The sequence below is a fragment of the Xiphophorus maculatus genome, chromosome 4, assembly GCF_002775205.1.
Source record: "Xiphophorus maculatus strain JP 163 A chromosome 4, X_maculatus-5.0-male, whole genome shotgun sequence".
NCBI classification, from domain to species: Eukaryota; Metazoa; Chordata; class Actinopteri; order Cyprinodontiformes; family Poeciliidae; genus Xiphophorus; species Xiphophorus maculatus.
The window spans coordinates 28,877,223-28,904,231 of NC_036446.1; the positions used below are offsets into that span (position 1 = coordinate 28,877,223).

The 27,009-nt window shown below is 41.4% G+C and overlaps 1 protein-coding gene across 3 annotated transcripts in view; it reads left to right on the top strand.

Moving 5' to 3' along the window:
- Positions 1-26,551, top strand: part of ntrk3 (neurotrophic receptor tyrosine kinase 3) — a 290,241-nt gene extending 263,690 nt beyond the window's left edge. For all 3 annotated transcript variants that reach the window (XM_005808525.3, XM_005808523.2, XM_023332654.1), the window contains 3 exons: positions 2,473-2,716; positions 19,846-20,004; positions 26,321-26,551. In XM_005808525.3, coding sequence (XP_005808582.2) covers positions 2,473-2,716; positions 19,846-20,004; positions 26,321-26,506 — 589 coding nt within the window. In that variant the 3' untranslated portion in view covers positions 26,507-26,551. The remainder of the gene's footprint in view (positions 1-2,472; positions 2,717-19,845; positions 20,005-26,320) is intronic.
- Positions 26,552-27,009: the final 458 nt, after the last annotated feature.

Here is a 27,009-nt window from a genome sequence, read left to right on the forward strand (position 1 = left end):
ACTGGAGCTGATGTCAGCGCGCTCGAGAGGAGTGAGAGATAGAAGCGTGCTATTTCAAGTGCGATGACAGCGGCTGCAGCTGTGTGTATGCTTTTGTGTGTGTGTGTGTGTGTGGTCTTTCTTGTTTTTAAATCTTGAGCGGTGGATGAAAAGATGACATGTTATGATTGAGTGCGAGAGCGCCTCGCACGCGCGCGCGCGGACTCAAGAGTGCGTGAAGATTTTCAGTCGGGAAATCATTCCTGAAATGAAAGGCAATGTCGCGAGTGATGAAATTCTTTCATCCAAGGTGCAAGACAGCGTTGATTCTTCATCTACCGGGCCTTTTGGTCACGTTTAAAAGATGTGATGTGCACTAGATCAATGGGAATGAATCGGATCAGATGTTCGGGTCTCACTCAACCTTCAGATGAATTGAGGGCAGCCTGCGTCCAATCAGACGCCGCTGCATATGGAGGAAGGGGTAAAAAAGAAGGAAAGAGCAACGCCATAAAAGCGCCCCCTCTAATTCTCCTTAACCATCACACCTAAAGCAAAGAGCACAGAATGGCACTAAAATTCCAAAATGGAGATTGAAAGCCAGGCTGACAGAGCGGAAGAGCATCAGCCTTTCCTGTGCGGCGCCCGCTCGGTAATCACGCTGACAAGAAGCTGATGGGAACAGCGGGGACACTTCACAGGAAATGAGTTCTTCACTGTCACCCAGAAACCTGCACTCAGCCTGTTCTGGTAAACGCACGGCAGGTGGATGAGATTCCACAGACCTCGTTTCGAGTCCCTGACGTGTCGGGCGAAGTCAAAAGTTTTGCTTTTCCGAAGCTCAAATTACAGCCACAGAATTAATCGGAGCGGTGCAGGCACAGAACAGTTTATCAGTGCAATTAAAGCCGGCCGAGCGCTTGCAGGTTCAAGTTAATTTGCTCACATTTCTCTCATTTTTCTCTTTATTATGCTAATTCCTCTGAACACGCAGAATGGGACATGAATGTGTTGTGGATAAGGCTTTATTAATGCGGCTGTGGGTTACTGTGTTAAAGGGCACTCTGTCAAGCCGAGCACACACTTAGACGTCTGCATCCGGCTATGACACTCTTAAAGCTGAATGAACACGGTCCAACGTGTCTTTCATAAGCAACGATGTGTACAGTTATGTTTTAGTTAGCATAGAGCTACTGCAGCACTACCTGTTGTGGTGTGGACTGTACCTTTTAAAAGATATTCGTCTCCCTTGAATGTATCATGTGGCAATATGAATTTGCCATATGACCACAAATTCCAGTGTATTTTTTGCCATTGGACAATAACTGGCCAATCTTGCGTAAATCAGCAAGATTGTTGAAAAAAACTGCTTTTCAACAGTTAAATGACTCCTTGGCAATAAGAAGTCACCAGACAAGCATGCTTGATGCATTTCAGTCCGATTTCAAAGAGTTCAATGACATCCACATAAATATGGACTATGGAAGAAGCACAGTGTTTGTTCTGTTATGTCTCAGCACAGTATTTGGCCCTGTTGACCACAACATATTATTGAAGTGAAGGGAGGGTTGTATTACATGAAAGGGTGAGTCTTGCCTGAAAAAAACCCTGATATATTTGTATGAATAGGTAACATTTCCTTGAAGTGGACAAAAATTATATGTGGGGTACCCCAAGGTTCAACCCTGGGAACTCTCCTATTTAATGTCTACATGCTCCTATAAGCTCAGATTATAAAAGTCGCAAGATTAGTTATTATAACTATGCAGATTATACACACCAGGTGACTGTGAACCCGTTTAAGCACTGAGCAGATGCATAGAAAAGAAATCAATATGCAAATGTCCTATGACTTTCTTCAGCTAACTGGCAATAAAACTGAAGTAACTGTTTGGACCTGAAGAGGAAGATCAAGAGCCAATGCACAGCTTTCAGGTATTACAGCTAGAAGCTAGTAATGAGGCCTGAAAGCTGATGGACTCTGACCCGAACATTCAGACACACATAAAGGCAGCTACAAAATCGGCCTTTTACTACGTCGAGAACATTTCTGGGATTAAAAGAAACTGTCCAAACAAGATTATGAGAAACCCATCCAATCCTGTCCAGTTTAGTTGCTGCCTTTGATTAATAATAACTATAACATAGATTAATTCTGGTCTGGAGTTCCAACTTTTTAACACTTGCCTTTCTTTTGCCACTGAAGTGTAATGTATTTTTGCTTGTGTTGCTTTATTATGTAGCACGTGTAGTCATTTCTGCTACTTCCTATATTCTCCAAAAACACATCAACTCTGCTGGTGGTACCATTCCTAAATCTGAAAAAGGAGTAATAACGATTTTGTAAGGTGCTATATTTATGTAACGTTTAAGTACTGTCCTCCCTAATTCTTTACTGTTTAAAGTGGTTTATCCCAACAGGCCTCTAAAATTGACCAAAGGTCTCACATTTCCTCTTTACTGAATCAACCTGAATTGTTATTCCTAACTCAGAGCCCACGGCCCTGATGCCATGATCCTGGTGGACGGCCAGCCGCTGCAGTCCAATGGAGAGCTGGGCCTTTCCCAGATGCTGCACATCGCTACCCAGATCGCCTCAGGCATGGTCTACCTGGCCTCCCAGCACTTTGTTCACAGAGATCTGGCAACTCGCAACTGTCTGGTTGGAAACGGCCTTCTGGTCAAGATTGGAGACTTCGGCATGTCCAGGGATATCTACAGCAGCGACTACTACAGGGTGAGCTTCAGATGATGATGATGATGATGTTTTCGCCGACAACAAAATAAAACTATTTGAAGTACCATGGTGACTGAAGCATTAGAGTTTCTGCCGTGTGCCTAAGGAGACGCCGTCAAACCCAATGTCCTTCAGCTGATAAAGTCCCATTCATTTTAATAAATGGAAGCTCTAAACTTGTGAACTAAATTTAGTTTAGTTCTCTTGGTCCCTAATTAGGCTCAAAGCAGCGCTACATCAGGCCTCTTGGGCTCCCAAATAAAAAGCTAACTCTAATAGGTGTTTGCCGCTGCTCTGCTGTGCTTTGTTGTTTATATGTTTATGCTTCTAAATTTTTCCTCTTCTAAGAAGAGTTAGCAGCTCTCCCATCACCAGTTCAGCCTCGGGCCTTCTTGCCACACCTCTTGCATCCACGGTGGAGGATAGAGCGCGTTAACGGCGCGCTAGGAGACGAGCCTGCTGAGCCTGCAGCCTGACGCTTAGAGGCTTGTTTATATTGCTTGTGAATCGTGTCTCCTCTACTGTTTAACACGATTAGCAACTATGAATGCCTCAAACCAGGCGGCAAATGCTAGGCTGCTGATTTATTTATTTTTTGCATTTTTTGCATTTTTGCTGAGCAGATGATGGCTGCTGCAGATCTGGCTGCCTCAAATAGCTGGGCTTTGTAAAATGACTTTAGGGGCGCCTGATAGTGTTTTCCCAGCGTGACAGCTGGGCCCGTTTGGATGCTGCTTGGGGCATTGCCAGCCCTTATAGAGGCCTTGCCTGCTGGGGGAGAAGAGCACCCCTGGACCCATAAAATGATTTGTTAGGAAATCTGAAGGCAGGTGGTTTTTGTGGCTAGCTCATAGCTTATCCATGCTTGCCGTCTGCGTGATTACTATATCACTTTCTTAAAAGCAGACAATTTGGTTAAGTTCTGAACGTGATGCAGCAGGAATCTGTGCGTCACGTTCGGCGCAGATTGAGGATCCAGAGAGAGTTTGGTTTCTGGTTGGAACGGGTTAGTTGTTCTCTTGTTGTCTGGTTCTGCAAAGGGAGGCAGATCACAGTAGTGCAGTGATGTTTGAAACCAACTACTCAAACTAAGTCAGACATGAAAATATCGTAAACACACGTGTAGTTTTGATTCACCGTTAAATTCCATATTTTACGTTTAAAAATGTTTTCTCGGCAGAATTGAATTTCATCACACGTCTAAAAGCAAATTTATTTTTTTTTCTTTTCCATCTGTGCAAGTTAAGCCTAATGACATTCATTTGCCAGGCATCCTCCTGTAAAGGCAATATTCAAAGCTTGTAATAGGTTTAGAATCAAATCTTGGTGAGGGAGGATGATTGGATGTTTGGACAGCAGCAGCTTCAGGTCAGTTTTTAATATGAACCATGGCTAATTGTTTGCCATCAGTCTTCTACGGTTGTTGCGCTGGTTCTTCGGATTAAAACAAAAATACACACATTGCTTCAGAGCTGTTACAGGTCAGGTCTTTGTCGGTGTTTGCTGTTCTGCCAGAAATAGAAACAATAAATGTGTCTAATACAATGAATTCATTATCAACCTACTGATAGTTATCCATTTGCTAATGATGGACTTATCTTCTGGTTAGCCATTGCCTAATAAGGTAACACTTAATGTCCTGCTGTTTTGATAATGTTGAATAAGTGGCTTGCTAATCATTAAATCTCAGTAAAATATATTATAAAAAAATTGGCAATAATTTCTTAATTAATTAGGTGAAATTTTCCAAAAAGTCATACTTTAATATGGCAATAATTATTAATTTATCACAAACTGATGAACTTGATTCTTGATTACGGTAATTAGTTTCTGCTTCATAATAAGGGTTTCAAAAGGAACCAATTATGAACGAATCATGAACCCAACTAATTATACCTAACCAACTAATTAAGGGTTAGGTAATGACAAACTTTTTATCCTAAAAGCCTCGTCATTAGCAAATTCTTAGATGATACTTACTGGTTGCCTAATGATGAGCTGAACAGTCAAGAGGCCTGAAATTAGAGAATGCTTACTCAGTTTGTCAGTAGGACACCATAATAAAACATTTTCTAACGATGAGGCTTTGAAAACAACGTCGCCACTTTATAAATGGTAAGTAAACAGAAAAGCTAATGAAGGATTGATTGATCAGTTAGTTAGTTAATGGTTAACTAATAGTAGTAACAATGTTTGGTTCAACATTAGTCCTTTTTCACCAAAGTGCATTTCTGTGGAGCTTATCGGGAAGTGTTACTGTAATATCTGGAGGATCTTTAAATCTTTCCCCTCAGCTCCAGAGCTTGGAGCGTCTTAGTGATTACCACTGGGACTGGAGATGTACAGTATCTCCTAGATCAGGCAGACCTCGTTGAATAAAACAGCTGAATGCGTCTCCTTGTTTTGGCTGTAGAGCAGCTTATCTAATTGTGTCAGTCACAACTGAGTTAGCAGGCAGATACCGCTCACTTGGAAGACTGGATGAGCTGGCTGTTCCCATCTCACCAATTACAAGCACAATATACTGTACATAAAAGCGAATAAACTGAGACATTTTACCAAACGCAACAGAGCAAAAATGAGCTGCATGGTATTTTTTTTCCCATGTCATTACTGAAAATATAATATTTTAAGTAAGGAGTGCTGGGTTTTCCTGGCACATTAGAAAGGTTCTGCTGCATGGTGCTACGTTTCAGTCCTCACACTGGTTTTACTCAGAAGCAGCAAGGCAGCAAGGGAACATGCCCTTGACTCCTGAGAGTCCCACTGATAGTTCAAGCTGTCTGTGCGATGGGAGGTGGACCGGTGGGAGGTGAAAAGGTTACGGTCCTCATGTGCTCCTCACTGACAGATGAAAAGAAACAGCAGGATACGGGATGTGTAGCTGGACTCTGACCAGGATAACAGAGGGGGTTGGCTGTGAATCAGTATTCAGCCTTTCAGCTGGAATTCATAAAAACAGGGTCAAGTGGCCAAAAACAAAAACAGTTCATGTTCAGTTCAAGAGTCTTTCTCCCCCCAACCCCCCTTATTTTGGTCTGGGCTAAGAGTATCTGTTTCTTTAGGCCGACCCAGGGACATTTACAATGAAAGGTATGGAACACCATCTGAAGCTTCGGTGCTGAAACCTCCTGCTTATTGTTCGGATATAAATCTGAAATAAGTTCTGTGTCAAGACGGTAGAAAACACGCACATAGATACAATATAGAAGAATTTAGGCATGGGGACAACAATGTGTCACCATTACTAATCTGGATCTGAGCAGTGTGTGGTACATGACTTCTTACGGCAATGATGTCTATCTTCACCTACATGGAGTTTCTATAACAAGTAACATTTTACAATACATTGCAATATTAAAAAATATTTAAGAAGCCGGTTCACGACCAGATAGTTACAACACTGAGCAGAGTGCCCGATGCTAAACTCTGATCCTAAAACCAGAATGCTAATCTCAAATTAGCTACTCTACAGTCTTGGACTGGAGCAAGTTTCATCCCCAAGCTGATTGTCTGATGATGACCTGTGGTTTCTAGATCTTAAAAGTGACACATAAAACTACATGCTCCTGTTCTGGGTTGCTGGATAACAAGAGTAAAATCTAAACTTTGGTTGGTTCTCCATGTTTGATTCTTGTTCCTGGCTGCTCTTTATAAGTATAAAACTAGATGTTGACCCCAGTCATTCTGGATAGCGAAGTAGATGGTACTTTCTAAGTTTGCTCTAGATTTGTAAAGTATAAAGGCACATGTTGGTTCTCCATGTTTAATTCCTGTTCTAAGTAATAAACTAACAGAAGTTAGCACATATACAGCAGCACAAAGTCCCTGTCTTTCCCAAATGGAGAATTGGTTTATGTTCTAGTGGCAAATCACAAACAGTTGTGCATCTTCAGCTTTACCATTTGGCTGCGGGGTGTGAAATCAGGATGACCTGTTTGACTACAACAAAAAATGTTCTAATGCCCCATATATATCGTAAAATGCCACAAATTAATTAGTTTTATTAGGGCAGTTCAATTTTAACTCTAGGCAATTTTCTATGCTGTTGATAGCATCACTACCCATGCTATCCTCAGAGCCAACAGACCAGGTGCTCTGAACTGTGTTGAGTACCTATAAATAGCAGCATCCTGCCAGGGCTACAACTACCCCGGCGCTGACTATTCGTATGGAAGCTTATTGCCCTGTGGGACACCAGGAAACACTTTGCAGCACGAGGGAGCAACTTCAAGATAGAAATGAATATTGTCCTAAATCCCACCCATCTGTCGCATCCTTCTGCTCCACCTGCACTGTGTTGTTTAAAGAGAGACAACTCCAGATCTCAAGCAGACAGACGGCAGCTCTAACGGCTCTACATGTTTTTCTCCTCCCTCCCACTTACTCAAGACGCATTGGAAAAGTTTTCCTGAATTCTGAATTATACATGTTTGGGTATCTATAAATGTTGCTGAAAGCTCTAAAAGGCCCTGTCCATTGAAACTTGCATGGTTTTTATTTGTGTGTGTGTGTGTTTAACACACTGAGGATGTGCACCAACTCTGACAACCCAGAGCTCTCAGGTGTCACTAATAAAGCTATTATTTTCCTGTAGTGTAATGACAACGTATCTTTATATTGCACGTCCTCCTTCATACAGAGCAGTACATTGTGCAGTGCGGTAAGTTTGACAGCTAATTTTCTTCTGTCGTTTTTCCTAAAATGCCTATTTAAATTCCCGCGGTCTCCATTGGCTGGCTCGAACGAGAAGTCCAGGACAGCTGCTCCCTGATTTGTTACAATAATGAAGCGTATTTCTGTAATTTGTGTCAAATTTTGATCCCTGCAGTCTGACAGAAAGTTCAGGTCCCTCCATCAGGTAATTTGATTTTGCGAAGTCATGCTTATTTTACAGATTTCAGTGGGACCAGACTGAAAGGAAATGATGTTTAAAGTATTAAAGTGAGGTCATCGCACCAGGTGGCGTCAAAACTCCAGGAGTCCGTATGGGGAGCTCGTGTTCATCTGAGCCTATGCTCCCACTCTGCCTACCAAAGTATTTAAGATCTTAAACTGGTTTTGTCTGGAAAAATACATACGGATGCAAGTGAACGAACAGAAAACATTGATATTACAACCACAAATGTCAGTGTGTTGAGGTTTTATGCAATAGACCAATAAAAAGTGGAGCATAACTGTAAAATGAATGAAAAATAAATACATGGTTTTCAAACTTTTTTATAAACAAAACAAAAAAAATGTAGAGCAGCTAGTTTTTACTGCCATTACAGCTGCACACATACAGACTGAATTTTCCCCATTCTTAGCAAACTAACTCGAGTCCAATCAGATTGGACAGACTGCATCTGCGAACACCAGATTTCTAGTCTTGCTGCAGAATCTCGGGTCAGAACGCAAGTCATCCGTAGTTCTGGTTGTCTGTTTAGGGTTGCTGTCTTGCTGGAAGTTGAACCAAAAGTGTTTTGCCGTCTATCGATACTCTCCACCTTTCAGTGAACTCTGGCCAGCTTTCTTTCAACACTGGCATTCTTCAGCCTACACTTCCACATTTCTGGGGAGCATTTGCTCATAGTTGCAATGGCTTGGTATGTTTGTCATCTTTTAATACATTTTTGAACAGTGCCCTTTGAGACGCTCTAATCTTAGAATATTGTTTTGTAACCCGTCCCTGGTTTAAACCTTCCCACAACTTTCTCCCAAAGCAGTCTGCTGCGTACCTTGGTCACTGAGATGAAAGGTGCATTCACACCAACCCTGTTTAGTCTGCTTTAGTCAAACTTTAGTCCATTTGCCTAGAAAAGCCAGTTCTATTTACCCAGAGCATTCTGGGTAAATAGAACCAAAACAAACACTAGAGTCTAAGACTGTAGGGAGAAATGACTCATGGTTATTTTATCAGTGACAAAGGAGAAAACGGACAACCGCTAAAGTCTGACGTTACTTCATTTTTGCTTACATTTTGTGTAGGAGGAAGTTGTGCTCTTGCCTTCTTCAGAGGTTTTTATGTTGTTTCCTTCCATGGTTCTAGGTTGCAGCGCCACCACAGGAGACGTGGGGAACAGGTTTTACAGTTAGTTTGGATCTTTTGACAGTAAAGTATGAAAGCAAACTCCAGCAGCTGAAAATGTAACAAATGGTGAAAGTTTGATCCCCAACCGGACTATCAGGTGTGAAAACACCCTTACATTATGCACTGCTGGACTTTTTCTTTATTATTTCTGTGACATCTGGAGGAAAATGGCTCCACAAATTTTAGACTTTAATTGGTAAAGAATTGTGGTTATAAATTGTACATGGCAATATGGACACTGTGGTTTTTACACGTCTTGTGATCATTTAAAATGGACCGAGGACTACTAAGCATACTAATAATCTCATAGCCAGTGGCCCACCTTCAAGGACTTGGTCTTTCCTTCTGATGCTGCCAAGAAACCTCACTTTCCTTTGAAGTAAAATGGTCCCCAGCGTTCTCTTGTCTTCAGGATCAAACAGACACTCCAGCACTGCATTATTTATCAAGACTGAGTTACTAGAAACCGTATTCAGTTTGAGCCTAATGAGTACACACACCATATTTACTACATCTGCAAGAGACTGTGAAATTTTTTTTTAGACATTTAGGCTCTGTATTTGCTTTCTTGGCCCACCACAGAAGTCTTTGATACGAGTACTATCTCAGCAAGTTTAAGAAACATCTTTGCTTTCCAGTAAAAGCAGTGAAGGAGTCTGATTTCTGTCTGTGTATCTGGCTCTAATGATATAGTCATGATCTAGTTTGGAGAGGAAGAACACTGAAAAAGCTTGTGGGATGATAAATATAGAGAAAAAAAAAAGATCCAATATGGTTGCTTGTTACCCATATAAAGAAAAACGAGATGCGATATTTAAAGGATTTGTTTGACTGAAAGAAAATCAAATCACTTTTGATAGCGAAGGCCCCCAGAAGAAGAGTTAGCATGGAGTTCATAGCTTCAAACCGGCGCATTACATACTAACCGTTAAAGATTGGGTGACATTACGACAGACAGTGGTCCCTGAGGACCAGGATTGAGGAGCGCTGGTTTCGCCTGATTAAGCTGATAAAGGGGCCAGTTCTTGTCAAAAGCTGTTTTCTCTGCGCAAAAATTTTGTTTTTTTAAAGTGATAAGTGAAGTCAAGCATTCCAGCCTCTGTTGTCTCAATATTAATGGTCTTGCTTGTATTCCTTTGGTATAAAGAGCCTTAGATAAGGAGCATATCCACTTATTTTCTGTAGCGGCCATTAACAAAGAGACAGATTTTTGTGTCGTCTCCTGGATGAAAGTGTTATTCCCCAATGAATGCACAAGATTTTTACCCGTCTGTACTTTGAGGTTTCAGTACATAAACACTTACTGTCGCACCCTACCGTGATTCTGCACAAAATACTTGTTGTGCAAGTGTTGTGTAAAAAACAAAGTCTATATTCAGACATGTTTTTGATGTTCATGTCCTGTGTTTAAAGAAGTAACAGAATTAATGCTGGTTTCCTCACATCTAATTACTTGTCTGCTAATTCAAGCATCTCCATGTCCTCTCTGTCACTCACTGAGAAGTCTGGGTCAGAGCTATTATAACATCATTTTAAATCTGCTTGGCTCTAAATTTGCAGAGTGCACAAATTCTGATCCTTACACTGCATTGCTTCAGTAACACCTTCTCCTTCCCACTCTGCGCTTGCAGGAAGGACGGAGCATAAACTCACCTTTTTCTTTTCCCTTGCAGCTTCATGGGGAAAAACTTAAAGGCTCAACAGCCTTTTCTTCCCTGGATGAACATTCCTAGTTTGGAGGTGTTGGTAGATTATTCAGGGAAGAATTGATTGGTGTGTGACTGAAAAAGGGAACCTGCTTAAGATAAGTGTACAAACAGCCATAGTTATTATTAAGTACACCACATACAGGTGGAACCCAGTCAAAGTATTATCAGAAAAAAAGATTTTTAGTTTTCATTAGCCATAAGGCATAATCATCTAGATTAGTTCTTGAAATCCACACTAGATCAAGATCTTAAGACCAAGGAAGAAACTAGAATTTTCATTTTGTTTTTGTGGATCATGAGCAGGTAGCAGGACGAGTCGTAAAATCCAAAGAGAAGAAACAGGAATGAGACGCTAAAATGATCACAACTTATTAAACTCAAAAAGACTATTCACTATGTGATCAATAGTTCAAGACCTTTAAAACGTCAAAACCATCCACAGTATGGCTTTCTAGTCATTATCCGACAGGCATTGACACTATTATGGACCCTTCACAGCAAATACAAAACTACTTTCTAGCTTTCAATGTGGCCAAATTGCTGAGATGACAAGTAATGCGTCTCGCAAAGGTCCATCTCTATTGAGGTTGGACAAAAGAAGAGCACAATTTAAGTGTCTTTTAAGACCCTGAAGGCTTCGAAACAAAAAAGTAAACTGATTCCCACTTGCACTGAGCCGGGGAATCTGCTTGACTGTCAGTAAAGAGACGGGCAGAACATTAAGACCTTTACTTATTCTAGTCACAGCCCATTAAATCTAGGGCATCCTCAAGAGAATGGCTTAGAGAACAAAAAAGTCTTTAAAGGCTATATGTCCTCTATCACTACAAACAATGCAAAGCAGTAACAAACATGGAATATTTAAAAGTGGGAGAAAGTTTTTATCCTCCAAGAAAAAATTGAATGTGATGACCTTGATGGATTTGTATGCTACTGTGGTCATAACAAAGGAATCTTACTGGAGACATTTTGAGGAGACTCCATTATAATCTTGGAGATTCAGGTTTGCGTACGAGTGTCAAGCTGTGTGACTGGGAAAGTGGATTTGTTCCAACTGGTTCTTGATTGAGGATCCCGTCTCTGCAGTGATAACTGGGTCTTTCGACAGGAAAACCCTACAACAGCCACCCGTCAAGAAGAGCAACTTTCCTCTTTTGGACCATCCCACATGCTCTCCTGGTCTAAATGCCTTAGGATTGGTTTGAAGATGAATGGCCTTCATATTCGCCACATTAAGCGACTTTCTCACCATTTTACACGCAACTCTTTCTTCAAACGTGTAAGAAAGTGGTAGCATTTGTTACATTTTCAGTTGGTGCGGTTTGCTTTCACACTGCACTATGTCAGACAATACAAACCCTTTGAAAAATGTGTTCTTCCCCCCGGCCTTCACATGACTTCCTCCTTCACAAAATCTAAACAAAAATGGAGTGGCATCAGATTTTAGCGGTTGTATGATTTCTCTTTGTCTTTGGCAAAAGACCACAATTCTTTTGTCCCTCTACCGTTAGACTCTTGTGTTTGTTTTGGTTGTATTTACCGAGGATGCCCTGCACTACAGTCCGATTCCTGCTTTTGGAGCTGTCTTTGATCCGTTTCCACTCACATATGACTTCTAACCGCACCAGAGTTCACTTTAATCAAACTAAGACTTGTGTTTTTAGATGGACCAACGCTGCCTTTTTTGGTCCGTATCAAGGATCACTTGCTCATTTACACCTCCTCAAACGAATTGGACTTTCTATACAAATGGACTAGAGTTTTATTAAACAGGGCTTTTGTGAACGCACCCTTACCAGCAGCTTCAAACATGAATGAAAGGAACTTATTCCCAGTTTTCAGACTTCTGTCCAAAAGTCCTAAAACGTCTGGACCGAAGTTCTAGGTCCAGACCTAAACCTTGACTTAAGAGGTCTACCTCTGAGAAGAAGTAGACCTTTTCTCACTTTTGGCTGTTTGAGCAACATGCAAAGGATCTAAAAAATTACTTTAGGAACTGATTAGAATGCATTGTCTCAATTACATTTTGATTTAGAGACAAATATAACCCCAACATTAGAAGCAAGCAACTGCACTTTGTGTGTATGTGTGACGTAGAAAAAAAAAAAACCCTATAGAAAGTTTCACCACCCACCAGCATGCACCAGCCAGAGCAGATACCACTTTATCTCCACTTGGCAGCAGTGCAGCAGGGAGAACCCTAATGGACATCATAGCCTCTAAGAGTGAACCTGTGTTCGCTGCTGTTTGAGCTGGGAGAGCAGAGATAGCAGCACGTGGGAGCAGGGAGTGCGAGTGTGTCTAGATGGTTATCGGGGACCCTTTAAGACATCTGCGGCCTCCCAAAGGCTTCCTATGAGGCCCGCGCAACGCCCATCGAAGAGCCCGACTGGGTTCGTAATCTATCCCCCTGCCATGCCGCTCTGCTCTCCACACCGTTAATCCAATCACTCCCCTGCCACGGTGGGACAGGCAGAGCACTAATCCAGTTTACACAGCAACAACAACAAAAAAGCCCCAGACTCATTCCTCTTTCCCTACAGAGCTTTGCCAGCTTCTCCATGTGACATTGAGTGAGAACGATGAGGATAATTACCACAGCAATTATTTAATTTTTATTATGTGTTCAGTCTTTTTTTTTTACTTCTCCCTACCTCTGTGTCTCTAGCTAATTGCCACAGCCTTGTCACGGAGACCCAAGGTGATAGCATTCTGTCGTTTGGGAAACAGTGAGCAAGCCAGATTTAATATCCCTCACCGCAGTACAGCTACACGTATCATTAGTATGCATCGGATGAGGTGTTGGGTCTTGCATCCAGTGGGTTGGCTGGGCCTCAGATAAGTCATTTAGAGTAACAGAAACTTAATTAATTTGGTGTAATCGTTACAAACCTTCGCAAGGAGACACACTGCCGTACATCCCCTCAACAACTCAGCCCACCTAGCACAGCACGACCCAGAGGTACGACGCAGTGGGAGGTGAGTGGTCTCCGTATCAATATTGGCCTAATGCTGCGTACACTGCTAAAACATGTGGGGTGTAATGAGACCAGGTGGGGTGCAAGTCATTGCTCATTTAGCCATTAGCTTGAAGTGAAAGGCTGCTAAATGAGTTTACAGCTACTACCAGCCCCGCCTCACGACTGCGAGATTCACGCGGCCTTCGTATGCTGAACATCCAGGGAAAGGGCACCTTACTCTAAGCACCTTTCAGATTTATGTTTATCTTAATTACTGTTTTATCTGTGCCGCCACAGAGAAAAAAACAGCAGCTTTGATTATTCTCCAGGAGCGGCGGACAAATCAAGCTTTGCTTAGGCTGCAGGCCAGTGGGGCAAGGAATCAGAAATTCGGTGGAAATTAAGGGTGTCCTGGACGCGTCCTTGGGGGTGTCCTGCAGTGGCAGGTTTGGAGGATTTAAGGGGAATATGTTCTCCCTGCCTAAGTTTTCTTTTCCACAATGAATGAGTTCTGCACTACCCAGTTCTACAAGTCAAATCAGAAAGAAGCCATTACCACAGAAGCAGCGTTAAAAGCCAGATCATAGTTTGCAAATCTTTAATGGACAAAGGCCATATTTTGAAACCAAGTCTTTTGTTTTGATAAAATTAAAATTGAATTATTTGGTCATAATGACCATTATTACCTATTGAGCAATAATGAGGAGCATTTGTAAGTCTCAGCTGTTTAGTACAATGATGGTAGCATTATGTTGTGCAGGTGTTTTTTAATGCAGGAGAGACCAAAGCACTTCACAACATAGCATAATACATATAGGACATTATGTGGAAATATTAAGGCAACAACACAAGACGTCAAACCATAAGGTAAAACTTAGGGTCAAAGGAAAATGACTCCAAGCACCATCCTGTTAGCTACAAAGTAACTTAAGAACAACAAAGTCAATGTGTGGGAGTGGCCATTGCAAAGCCCTGCTCCAAGTCCCATGTCCTACTGACAAGATGCAAGGCGACCTACATGTCTGACTCCCAGTTCTGTCAGGAAGAATGGCTCAAAATTCAGGCCAACTATTGTGAAAAGATTGTGGAAGGACTCATAAAACATGTGACCTTAATTGTGAAACTTAAAAGGCAATGCTAGCACATACTTTTGAAGTCTGTATCAACATTCTGATTCCAATGTTTTGATGTGAATCATTGATAATTCAGCGTACAGCATACAAGGGTCTACTTGTGTGGACATAATGTACAGAAATGATTGTTATTCTCCTGATTAATAAAACTTAGCCTTAAGGATTATAATTTCTATTGACTCGTCCCATGTTAGTAGTTGCTTCACGATGGCAATATCTCTAAACCGGCCCTTACTATCACACCATAGTGTTTTTACACTAATGATGTTTTTGCATCATTTTCAATTCCGTAACAAACAGGTTCTTACATAAACCAAAGATTCATCATTTTGGCTCGTCTTAAGTTAATTTAGTAATAGTCCACAAACTTCTTGCTCTTCTTCTTCTTGTTCTCAGGCTCTATCGACAGCCTGACTGCATTTATGTTTTTTAATAGAAGCAGTAGTTTTCTCCTCACAAGTTCAGGGTTCAGTGCCATTGTTGTTCAGTATTTTCATTAACTTGAACATTAGAGTTCTTTACAACTTACCTTGGGGTTCTGGTGGCTTTGCTCTTGGGAGAAAAACAATTTCTTTCATTTTACAGCCTTTTTTGAGGTTATCAGATTAGCTTTTTGCTTCCTGTGACACACTTAAACACAAGCTGGAATCTAATCCGAATTACAGAGGTCTGGTCCCAGGAGCTTTGCTGTGAACTACAAGGCTCCTCCAGACTGTTGTCTGCATTTTCGCAGCAGTTTAAAAGCCTTGGAGGACGAGGCTGAATTAATCTCCTGACGTATGACAGCGGAAAAAAAAGTTTCTACTCAATTTTCTCAGAGCTGGAGGTCTATGTGCAATAAACAGAAAGACAATTAGGCAGAAAAAAAAGCTTCTCTTCACCTAAAAACTGAACCTTTAAACTGACAAAGTGTCACCTTCCCACGATACTGGAAGCAGTTGTAGGCCTTTTTATTATAAAATATTACATCTATGAAATTATTTTCATGTTTTCTTGTTTACCATACTTTTATTACTTGGCAATTGGCTTTTCAATTTTCTAGCTGAGTCACTCCACATTCTGCATTGTCTATGCTCCAAAAAAACTAAACAGAAAAGAAAAGCACAACTTCCAACCAGACTTCCTGTATCTTGAAGCAAATTTATAGATGTGTAGGTCTAAACTTGGACATGGAGAACAAGGTTGTAACCCATGAGACTTTGGGTCTCATGAATTTTTTGTTGTTATCATTTTTTGTTTCATACATTTCATTTTTCCTCACAAAACCAGCATTCAATTGTCTTAAAACAAAATAAGACTGTATGTCGTTTAGACCTAAATCTGTAGTCAGGAAGTGTGGCAGAAACTGGTTGAGGAGAAAAATACATTATGTTGGTGCAGTTTGACCGATAACTGAGAAAAGTTAACTCTGAATTTTATTACTATGTAGTTACTGTATATCTGCAAGCTACTTAGATTTGTTTACATCCCTAAATCATATTTAATTCTCAAAAGGATCGTCTACATTTTTGCTGTTCTACTGCTAGCACAAGAGTAAAATAGATATGAACCATGTTGTTTTAGTATAAAATGGCCGTCTTCAGGTATTTATTTTAAATAATTCTCAACTACTTCACCCCTTTACATGTTATTTTTACCCTTGAAATGTAAATGTTAGCAGTTGTTTCACTTGTTGAAAGAAAAGTGCGCTGGTTTGAATCAGTTCATACAGTAATTGGACTGAACACCAAACTTCCAACATATTTATATATGTATTAAATGTTATATCCCCATCATTCTTTAGCATATTATCTTTGGTTGCCAACAGATTAGTAGTTTCAGGTAAAGAGCTTTTCACCCTCTGGGACATGCATATGTGTGTTATTGCTATAGAATTGATGCCAAGCAGTTGCTCTGTCTTTGTTGATGATGATTTACTCACATCGGCATGCTGAATGACCGAAGCGGCTCAAACTGGCAAGTCAGCTCATCTTAAAATATAATTAAGGCAATAAAATAAGAAGGTGTTATTACCTCAAGATCCAGTAGAAGGTTGTGAATCTCACACATTTCATCCTAGTATACACACATTATACAACCAAAAGGTGCTGCAGAAGCAATGCACTTGCTTCAAAGCAGTGACAGGACTTGACGGTGCATTTCATTTTTCTGATGTTTACACTGACAGCAGTATACATGGAAAGGGAAGAGACAGTGACACTACAGCTGTTTCGAAGTTTCTGTTTTCTTTGTCGTCGTTGATGCTTAAGAGGCCTTGTTCAAATGTGTTTTCAATTTGGGATGAATGGAAGAGAAATGATGCTTCGCATTTGTTTTGCTGAAACGCCAGCAAATTCAGAAGTCTGACTTTGTGGAGGCTAATGGGCTGTGATTTTGGCTTTCGGTCAGCATATATGTGTTAGTGTACGAAACAGTCGTGTTCCCCTGCAGGCCCTCTGTACACATATCGATTTATGGTAAATGGAAGGACAGCACACAGCGATTGGGATATCATTGCATGGGAAGCAGTACACACTGGGTATCGACTTGTCCAAGGCATTTGAGAAAAGGTGCTACATTGATGCGTTGCAAGGGCCAAAGAAGATACAAAATACAACCATCTAGTGACTCTGTGTCCTTCTCTAATGATGTTTTTAGCTACTGGCTGAGGTTATTACTGCATTGGGGTGACACTGAAACTAATGTCTCTTTAATGTTTTCCCTGAGTAGCACAAAGCTGTAGGCTGGTGGTGTTTACCTACCTACCTGTCTGTGATGCAGAGTAACATCTATGAGGAAGGTACTGATAAAAATCAGGGTAGTTTCACTTGTAAGCAAATTACAGTGCTTTGATCAAATATTCCCACCACTCGAACTTTTTCACACTTTGTTCCTTCACAACCAATTCACTGGACTCCACAATTGCCAGGACATAATTTTGCACTCAATCTTGACTGGCCGGTTGGGGTGAAACGATACCTAAAAGCCACAAGACGAAACAAAATACTGATTTCACAAGAACAAGACTGGACGAGATTATAACATTACTTTCAAGAAAATTTCAAAGATGAAATTTATGTTAGAAAAATACCTTTTTTGTGCATTGCTCTGGATTTTGCCACAAATTTAACAAACTGATCTTTCATTTTTATTTGTTTTTATCTTCAGATGTTTGGACTGTTTAAGGGATTTGTGTGAAGACTCGAGCATCTCTCCATCCAATCTGAGTTTGAGGTTTTTTGCAAAGAATAATGGGCAGACATTTCAATTTCTCCATATCGTCATCTTCCTAAAATAACGGCCTAAGTCATGTTTTGCCAAAAGTGATTTTTTCAACAACAAAAAAATCAATCCAGATGGACACATCCAACTAAGACTAGCAGCTGTAAAAGAAGCGAAAGGTTATTCCAGGTTGTGACTCGAATAAATGAGTGCAAATCCACACCGGCTTGTTTAGAATAGTATTTGTGAAAAAGAAAGAAAGAAAGAAAACATTTCTCATTGGCCTTCAGTTCAATATGTTGCACTACTCCAATAAAACACACTGAGGTTTGCGGTTGTAATCTGACAAAAGACGTACCTCGTTGCTGTCTGACGGCGCGCAGTGTTAAAAGGCAACACAGGGAATGTGCTGTGGCTTTTTCTACACATCATATTGTTCAAATTGGTTTCCTGAATGAAATATGTGTGGTTTCAAAGTGACATTTTGGCAGTGGAGACGTTTTGAAACGGTTTACAAGCGATGTTGTTGACAGAAAGCATCCACTTTGGCGCAAGTTCATGTTGTGAAACAGTTTGAAATCTGCCAATGGTAAGTAGGAAGGCAAGGCCAACATGTACACTCACTAGTAGAATCAAAAACAAAAATTTTGCTTGTAAAAGCCCAACTTCAGAGAGAGTAACAAGTGAAGGAGAACAAACAAGCCTAATACCAAGGAATGAAATTTAATGAAGTGTAGAAACTAGTAGATGCTGTAAAAAAACCCGCCAAGAAATAAGCAGCCTTTTGGCAGCGCGACAGTTTGACTTTAGAAACATCCACTAGAGTCGGCTGCGACATCCAGCTGACACAGATATGACATTCAAAGGAAATCTGCAATGAGTGTGCCACAGAACTGGGAGATAATTAAAAACACTTGAGTCGACTTTCTTATTCTCCCCTGGCTCCTAAAAAGCCACGCTGCACTCGCAGCTGACGGCACACAGATGTCAGAGCTGGTAAATGGAGTTTAGAGAGGAGCTTGTTATGATTAAATGAATCTGATTGTGTTCTAACCCAGAGGTGCACATAGGAGGCAAGTTTATTTACCCCTCGCCTGGCGGAGGCACGTACGTTTTTCGGCCTCAATTCTGACTGTAGCTTTCATTTTGATGTTATCTTTGAGCGCAGAAAATTAGCACAGGTGTTTGTTTGGGCATGCCGGAGCTTGGCGGATCGGCGAGTGGATTGATGGGTGGGTGGTTTTGATGATGGATGGATGATAGGTGTGTATCTGATACACTGCAGGAGTATGTTTGCTGCCTTGTAGATAAGAAAAGCCCCCAAAGTGGGCTTCAAAATCATCTTTTTTTTTTTCTATTGACAAAACTGTCAAAGGAACAGCAGCAGAGGTGAAAAACTAAACCACAGCAAAACATGAGAGACAGCAGGAAGTGAAAGGAATTCAAAATCCAGGCAACAAGTAGAGCAGATATTGAATTCCCACTGCCATATACAGAGCCTACCATATTTACCTGCAGCCCAAGCAGAGCTTTTCAAAAACGCCTCAAGATAAATTCACCCTTTTTTTTCCTTTTTTGCAGTAGTATAGTGTTATTCTAAAAAAACAACCAAGTGTTTAATTTGAATATATTGAGAGGGGGGAAAAAAGCATGTTAGTAACTACTTGGACATTTGATTTTTTTTTTTTTTTTTTACAAAATCCCTGATGGTGTAATTATTGAGGGCGTCCAGGAAGGATGGCCAATCAGATTTCAAGGCTAGCCCACGCCCCTGCGTCAAAGTAGAGGGGATTTAATGGCCTAACTACAAATGCTCCAAGCAGTGATCCAGGTTGCTGTTTTCTTGCATTGTGTCAATGTTAATACCCAAACAACATGGCAAAGAGTCATAATTACAGCCTACAGATCAGTTGCATTTGCAGGCAGACGGCCAATCTTTAAATGATGCCATATTGATGACCAGATATGACAAGCTGTATTTTTAGAAACAACATTTCAGTATGCAGTACTAATCTCTCTCTCCCTCTTTGCCTTTGTTCTCTTGTCTGCTCAGGTTGGAGGACACACCATGCTACCTATCCGCTGGATGCCCCCCGAGAGCATCATGTACAGGAAGTTCTCTACGGAAAGTGACGTCTGGAGCTTTGGGGTCATCCTTTGGGAGATCTTTACCTATGGGAAGCAGCCTTGGTTTCAGCTGGGTAACAATGAGGTACAGAGAGCCTGCAGCATGTCAATGAACATCCACGAGACACAGCAGGCTACACGTAGTGTGCTGCTCCTGATTTGGTCAGGAACAACGGGGTTCCAAATCAGGAGCATTATAATGGATGACAAGGTGGCAAAGCCACAAACTAAGGAAAGGGGATGATGAAACATCTCACTCAATCTATTTGGTGTTTTAAATCTTGTGAAATTACCATGAGAGCTTGTTAATTATGATGTCAGATTCAAACAAAGACAGGTACGACTCGTCCGTTCTCACACAATTATTGAACATTTTGGTTCCAGCCGGTCTATCAGTGGTTCTACTATGACTAGTCCTTAACATAGCAACGTCGATAGGTTTGGAGAGAAGGAAGACGGATGAACATCGTGTTCAAGGTTGTCTTTTTATTGACAGTGTGACTGGAAGGTAGACAAACACCTATCCTTGTAATGGATCTCAACGTTTTTTTGTTTGTTTTTTTAAAGAGGGAGCATTACTCATTTAATAGGGGAAGCAATGATAGGAATTTGTCCCTTAGCATTGAAACAGGACGAGCCTCCACTGCGTCTGTCTGAGTCCTCGCGTCCTCGGGATCTGCATTGTCTTCCAGTAGCGGTGTGTGGCAGCCTCACTTCTGTCAGACTCCCCAAGGGCAGCTGTGACTACATTGTAGTAGCTTGCCACCATCAGCATGGGAATGTGTCCATGAATAACTGAATATGTAGCATAAAGTGCTGCGGAGTCCTCTGGTCTTGATAAATCGCTTTATAAGAACAGGCTGTTTCTTACCACTTACCATTTCAGCCGACTTAGAACTATTATCTTGCTATATTAGAGATATTTCCATGGTTTGTTGCAGAGACAATGTGCTGACTGGACGGGTAGAGGACCAAAGGTTTGTAAAGGGTAGTTACAACAAGTTGTGCGTTAAATGCAATGGTTTAGAGCTTTATTTGAATTGATCTTTAAATGTTTTTACTGTCTTGTTGTACCACATTGTATACTTATTTAAATGAAATGTAGTTTTATTTTCACTGTTCCCTTAGCATGATGGCGTTTTATGTCATCTTTCTTTTATGGCCACTCTGCTCTCCAACACTCGATGATGACAGCCAGCTGCACATACAAAATCCTCCATTAAAGAGGGCGATCTGCACTCCTTTCGCCCCCGTCATCAACTGCACTTGCGTAATAGTAATATTTGCAGATTGCATGCAACATGCCCACTTCTTGTGCGTTCAGTTTTTTATTTATTGTTTTGCTCACGTTATTTACAACTCCTTATTTGGAATCCCGGTGGATCAGGCCTTCATAGTTTAGAGTCTAGATGTTTAGGCCACACAAACTGTAACAGTAGCTTGACACAAACTGGCATTTCTAGAACCAGAAAGATTAGAATCATCATTAAGGTAACGTAAGGTAATTTTATTTATATAGCACATTTTCAGCAACAAGGCAATTCAAAGTGCTTTACATGAATTACAAGGAAATTTTTCAGAAGCTCAGAGCAAATAGACATTAAATCTAAATATATTAACTTTCAAGGAGATTAAAGACCTCTATAAGAACACTATGTACATATATTGTGATATTTCTTTTGGTTACAATACAGGAACTATCTGTTTCACAGCAGAGTAGCTGCTGTGAAAAGTGTTCATTGTGTTCATCAGAGAGACGTCCTGGGAGAAGAAACTGTCTCAGCGGCAGCTAGCTTTTGCGTCGACATGATGGCAAAAGTCTAAACAGTTTCTGTCCAGGGTGTGTGTGGTCTGCAGAGATGCTAGCTGTCCTTTTCCTGACCCTAGACTTGTGAAAGTCCTGGATGGAGGAAATGTCAGCCCAGATGTTCCTGTTAGCAGACCTAATTATTCATTGCAGTCTGGTCCTGTCTGAATAATGACTGTGTAGAAGATGAACAGGACGCCTTTGTTGCTACTTGAGTTGCCGTAGGAAGTTCAGTCTCTGTTGGGCCTACGTTCTACAGCATCAGTGCGTACGTAGTATAAGAGGTTTGTCGCTCCAACTCCTGAATAAAATGCAGATGTCTGGCTCAACGGCTGAATTATGAATATATTTCATGCAACTGGTGACATACTGTATGTCTCATGACCACGTTTATTCATGTATGATTTTAGTTTAATTTCTCCTTTAATGGAAACACCGCCATTGCAAAATTGTGTTTGTTTGTTTATTTTTTTTTATATAAGTAGAATATAGACAAAGATTTGTGCACATTTGTAATGGAGTCACAGCTGATATCCTGAGGATGAAGTCCAATGTCATCTCAATGGTCTTGAGTGAGTTCTGACCACACCAATGCTCCGGCAGGTCCACTTCCTGTCTGTAAGCAGACCAGACACCATCTTGGATCAGACTGACAGTCATCTGCAAAGAGTTTCACCGCTGAGGTGTAGTCTTTTGCGTACAGTGGGAAGAGCAGTGGGGAGAGAACACAGCCCTGGGGAACGCCAGGGATTGACGATGCTCCCCAGCCGAAACTATACGGCTCCAAGCGGAGGAGTGCTTTTCAAAACTCCTTAGGTTGCACAAAGATACATTACTACAACAATTATTAATGGGCCTGAGTGGCTGGAGTGGAAGTGATAGATTATTACCTGGGTACCACAGGAACTTGTAACGAACACGGCCGTCTCTCCTGTGAGCAGGCAGGCTCCTCTCTGGAGCCGCACAGTAAAATTAGCATCAGCTTTATCTGCCAGCCTTGTTGTGTTGGCCCAGGCCTATAAATTATTTTATTTTGTTGTACTTCTGAGTCAACATACAGTATGCGCAATACCCACTTGCATCCAAAGATAGAGCAGACAAAAGCAGTTATTGGTCGATCGTTACTCACTGTCGTGGTGCCACACAGCTGTCATCCGCACAGCAGAAAGCGCATGAAACACAATCAGATAGGTGCGACAAATAGACCTCAAAGACTTATTCATTTTTGTTGTAGCTCGACAAATCATCCATTGATGTGGCTATTGTGAGTCTCTGAGCCGTGATAACGGGCCACTTTTCGCCTTCATGATGGAATTCCTCCAGGACGGCGAATAAAGCGGGTTCCTGTGGGAGCTCCGGTTCTCTCCGAGCCTCAACAGGCGTGTGTTTTCTGCAGCTTAACAGCTAAATTGATTTTCACATTTAATTGTTCCAAACCCTCGTTTTCAATCCAATCGATCGGAGATGCAAAAATTACCGGGCTAGAACAACCGTTTTCTCACACCATTAAGTATCACCGCGAGAGTCTGTCACACCTGATCCCGTGTGGCCGTGGATTTGCTTGCCGATAACAGTTTTGGCGAAAACGGTTATGCGCTTCAAGACGACAGCGGGGGCTTGATATGCAGCACAACAGCTCTCAAAAGTGACTTTCTCCAAATAAAGTGGGATGTATCCTGCCCAATTTACGTGAAAAACATATTTTTGTGAGAAAAATAAAACATACTCAGTGTGATAATAAATGTGGAGTCCCTTAACACTTTGCTGAAACACATTTTGATTCAGTTCCAGCTTTCAGTTAAAACTCATCATGATTTACGGCGAGTCCGAACGACGTTCAGCTTTTGCTAAAGCTGCAGCTGGCAGAGGAGTTAGGATATAATTTTACAAAGGTATCAGTCAAGAGAAGGGTACAAAAAAAATCCTACATCATGCATATGGCTTGGGACAGAAAAATCTGTGTAAAATATTAGATTATCAGTCAAACTGAAAATGTTATGACTATAGGATCCAACCATATTTTTATATATGAAAAATCTAGTTTTGCTGGAACCTGTTGAGTTTGTTGCTGTTTTCTCAGTCTAACAAGGTCTACTTACTGTGTGATATTATGTATCAGTCTACTGGGTTCGTCTCAAAACAATGGCAAGACTTGGAAAAAGCACAAATTTGTACCATCGCCTGTCCAGAAGTTCAGATCTAAAGGGTTAAAGGGGAGGCATTATGCAAAACCGATATTTTTATTAGAGCTTCTTAGACACAGACCGATTTTAAGACGTCAGATTCGGCTCTTTTAAGTTGTTGTTAATACTCATGGCCTTTTCATAACAAATAAAGATAGTATAATTATTTGATTGCGGTATAATCTGCGATTTAAACACACACAGCCATACGGCCGGTGTCTGGATGGTCAGTTTGACAGACACACCGACTGATTCAGTGCTCTCCTGACCACAGGCGACCTGCAATAAATATAAAGCAGCCATGCGTGCCGCCACACCGCTCTGCTCCCACACCCCCATCCTCCGCTCACTGTTTTCTCAATTAAAAGCACATTAACACAGCTGTGCATTTATCATCGCACTCGTATCTCTGTCAGACCTGCCTGACGGAGATCTGCTGCTGCAGCCATCAATCACGCTGTGCGACGGGAGATGCTGTTTTGATTTCGTGATGTTGAACTTGCACCGCGACATGTTCAAGTCCAGTATGATCTTTTTGAAATTGCAGGGTGTTCAGTGGGCTTTAGTAAAGACCGACGAGTCGCAGGGGACCGGCAGCCTCAGTCAGCGACATTGTTCTGCTGAGAAACTCACCAACAGTTTGCTGTTACAGCGTAGAAGTGCAGTTTCAAATGGCTAGAATTAGTCGGTAACCTCATTAAAGGTTTGTTTTTTCTAAAAACTCCCTGAGATGTGACGGCTTTCTAATTCAGCGACAGTGGCTGATGACTTTACGTAGACTCAAACGGTCCAAACTATTTTGTTTTCGCTTTGCCTTTTCTGTTGTCTAACCAATGTTAGTAATGTTAGAAACTAGTGTCAATGACATTTCATGAATCCACAATACATGTTCAAAGGATGCAATAAAAAAAGCAGCCAAGTTCTCCATAATAATGAGCAGTGTAAGGACTGAACATGACCTAAATCAACCTAAACAAACGCAGCGTCACTGAGCAGACTGACTCCCAGTAACGTTGACAAATCAGCCAGGGTTGCTCTGTATGGTTGGGTGCTGTTGCCAGGAGACGGCAGCTTCATTGTGCTGGTTGTCATTGAGGAATTTATGCAAAGAGGCTCTACGTGATCCTCCATCGCACCGCCGCCACTCCCCGCCGCCGCCTTATTTGCCATGTCTGTCTCGCTGTTGGTGGCAGAACACGACGTACAGACTGAGACAACGTGAGCGAGGAACAAAAGACAACAGGGACATTTTGTTTCACAATGGACTTGTTCTATGTGTGACAGTATATTTAAATAGAATAATTCTGTCATAGATATTACAGGGAATTCGGTTTCCGATTGTAAATCAGAAACATTTTTCAAAGTTTGTATTTTACAGTCGGCCTGCAGAAGCGTCCCATGCTCCGTATTTCTAATTATTTGCCCCCCTGATTAGTTGTTTTTGGCTTTTCATTTTGTCACATCATTAAACAACTTTCAAAATATGCAGATTTCAAATAAAAAATGTTATTCATTGATATATTTATTGAAACCAAATCATCCCTAAACTGCTTTTCCCCCTATTTTTGTGAATTTGTGACAAAACATGCCGTTGCTTTCTCATTGTAACGCTACCATTGATTCCAACTTTGAATTGTGATCAGGATTTGTTTAGGCCCTCCTAAGTTCACCGTTTACTCGTGGATAACGGCTCTCATTGTGTTTCACTTGAGTCCCAAACTGATCGATGTCGGAGACGTTTTGTTTCTCATCTGTCCTTGAATTTTGTTCGCCATGTTGGGATCTTTTGGCCTACTTCATGTTGCCAGGCAGGTTCTTTTGACGCAACCTTGCAGGAGGACGATGTTAATTCATGAGTTAACAAAGGCAATTAAATTTCACTTTGATTTTCATTAGAAAACAGCTTTTTGTACTGTCCTTACTCAGGTTATCCTTGTCTGATCATAAAATGAATTTACTGATGTAAAACATAAAACAACAAAAACAAGAGACTTAAAACAAGGAGAGTTTCCTGAAGGGAAAAGATGAGCTTTTCCATGGAAGCCATCAAACGTGCAGCTTTATCAGTTTAAATAATGAAGTCAAATTGTCATGACAACAGTGAGTCATCTCACTAATTGCTGCACAAGCCTAGTAAACAACTGATCAGTCGGGTTTTCACACGTCCACCTTCACTGTTTTTGTTTATTATGATTTTATGATGTGGGACAGGGCAATAAAAAAATCCTGCAGCAGAAATCCTGTTTGTCCTTTAATACTGAATCTGTGCTACTGACGTCGCTTTCATTAGCTCAAATCTCAACGGACGGTCCGCCTGGTGTCACCGCTTTCTCATTAGGAAGGAAGCAAAGCAACCAGCCTGTGAGGACGGCCTCTCTCACCCCACTGCTGTCTCTTTCTCTCCTCCGCAGGTTATCGAGTGCATAACCCAGGGCCGGGTACTGGAGAGGCCACGGATCTGTCCCAAGGAGGTTTACGACATCATGCTGGGCTGCTGGCAGAGGGAACCGCAGCAGCGACTGAACATTAAGGACATCCAGAAGGTCCTGTTCGCCATGGGAAAAGCCACGCCAGTCTACCTGGATATCCTGGGCTAGCAGCAGCCGCTCCCCCTCACCACACTCCCTCCCTCCCCAACCAACCCCCCCCCCCCCCACCCCCCGTTCCCCGACAGACGGAAAACATCGACAGAGGCAAAAACGAGACAAAGAGACCCCCACACGAAAATAACCCAGGAATAACCAAACCAACCTGATCCACTGTCGAAAAACACCTGCTTTGTTTGGGAGGGACTTAAGTGCCTGCAACACTTTTGGATATAGTGGATTAAAACATATTTAAAAAAAAAAAAAAAGAGAGAAAAAAAAACCCACGCACTTTTACATTTTGTTTACTTGCGTATAAGATGTACATGTTTGAAGAAATTTTTTTTTCCCCTTGGGGGAGGGAGAAAAAAAACTGCAAAAATCACACAGACATTGAGAAAGGGAACCGGGCTGGCAATGGGAAAACGGCTGCAGCTTGATACGACGGAGAGAATACATCAGAGTTTAAAATCTATCCTGGGTTTGGTTATATGAATATATATAGAAATATTACA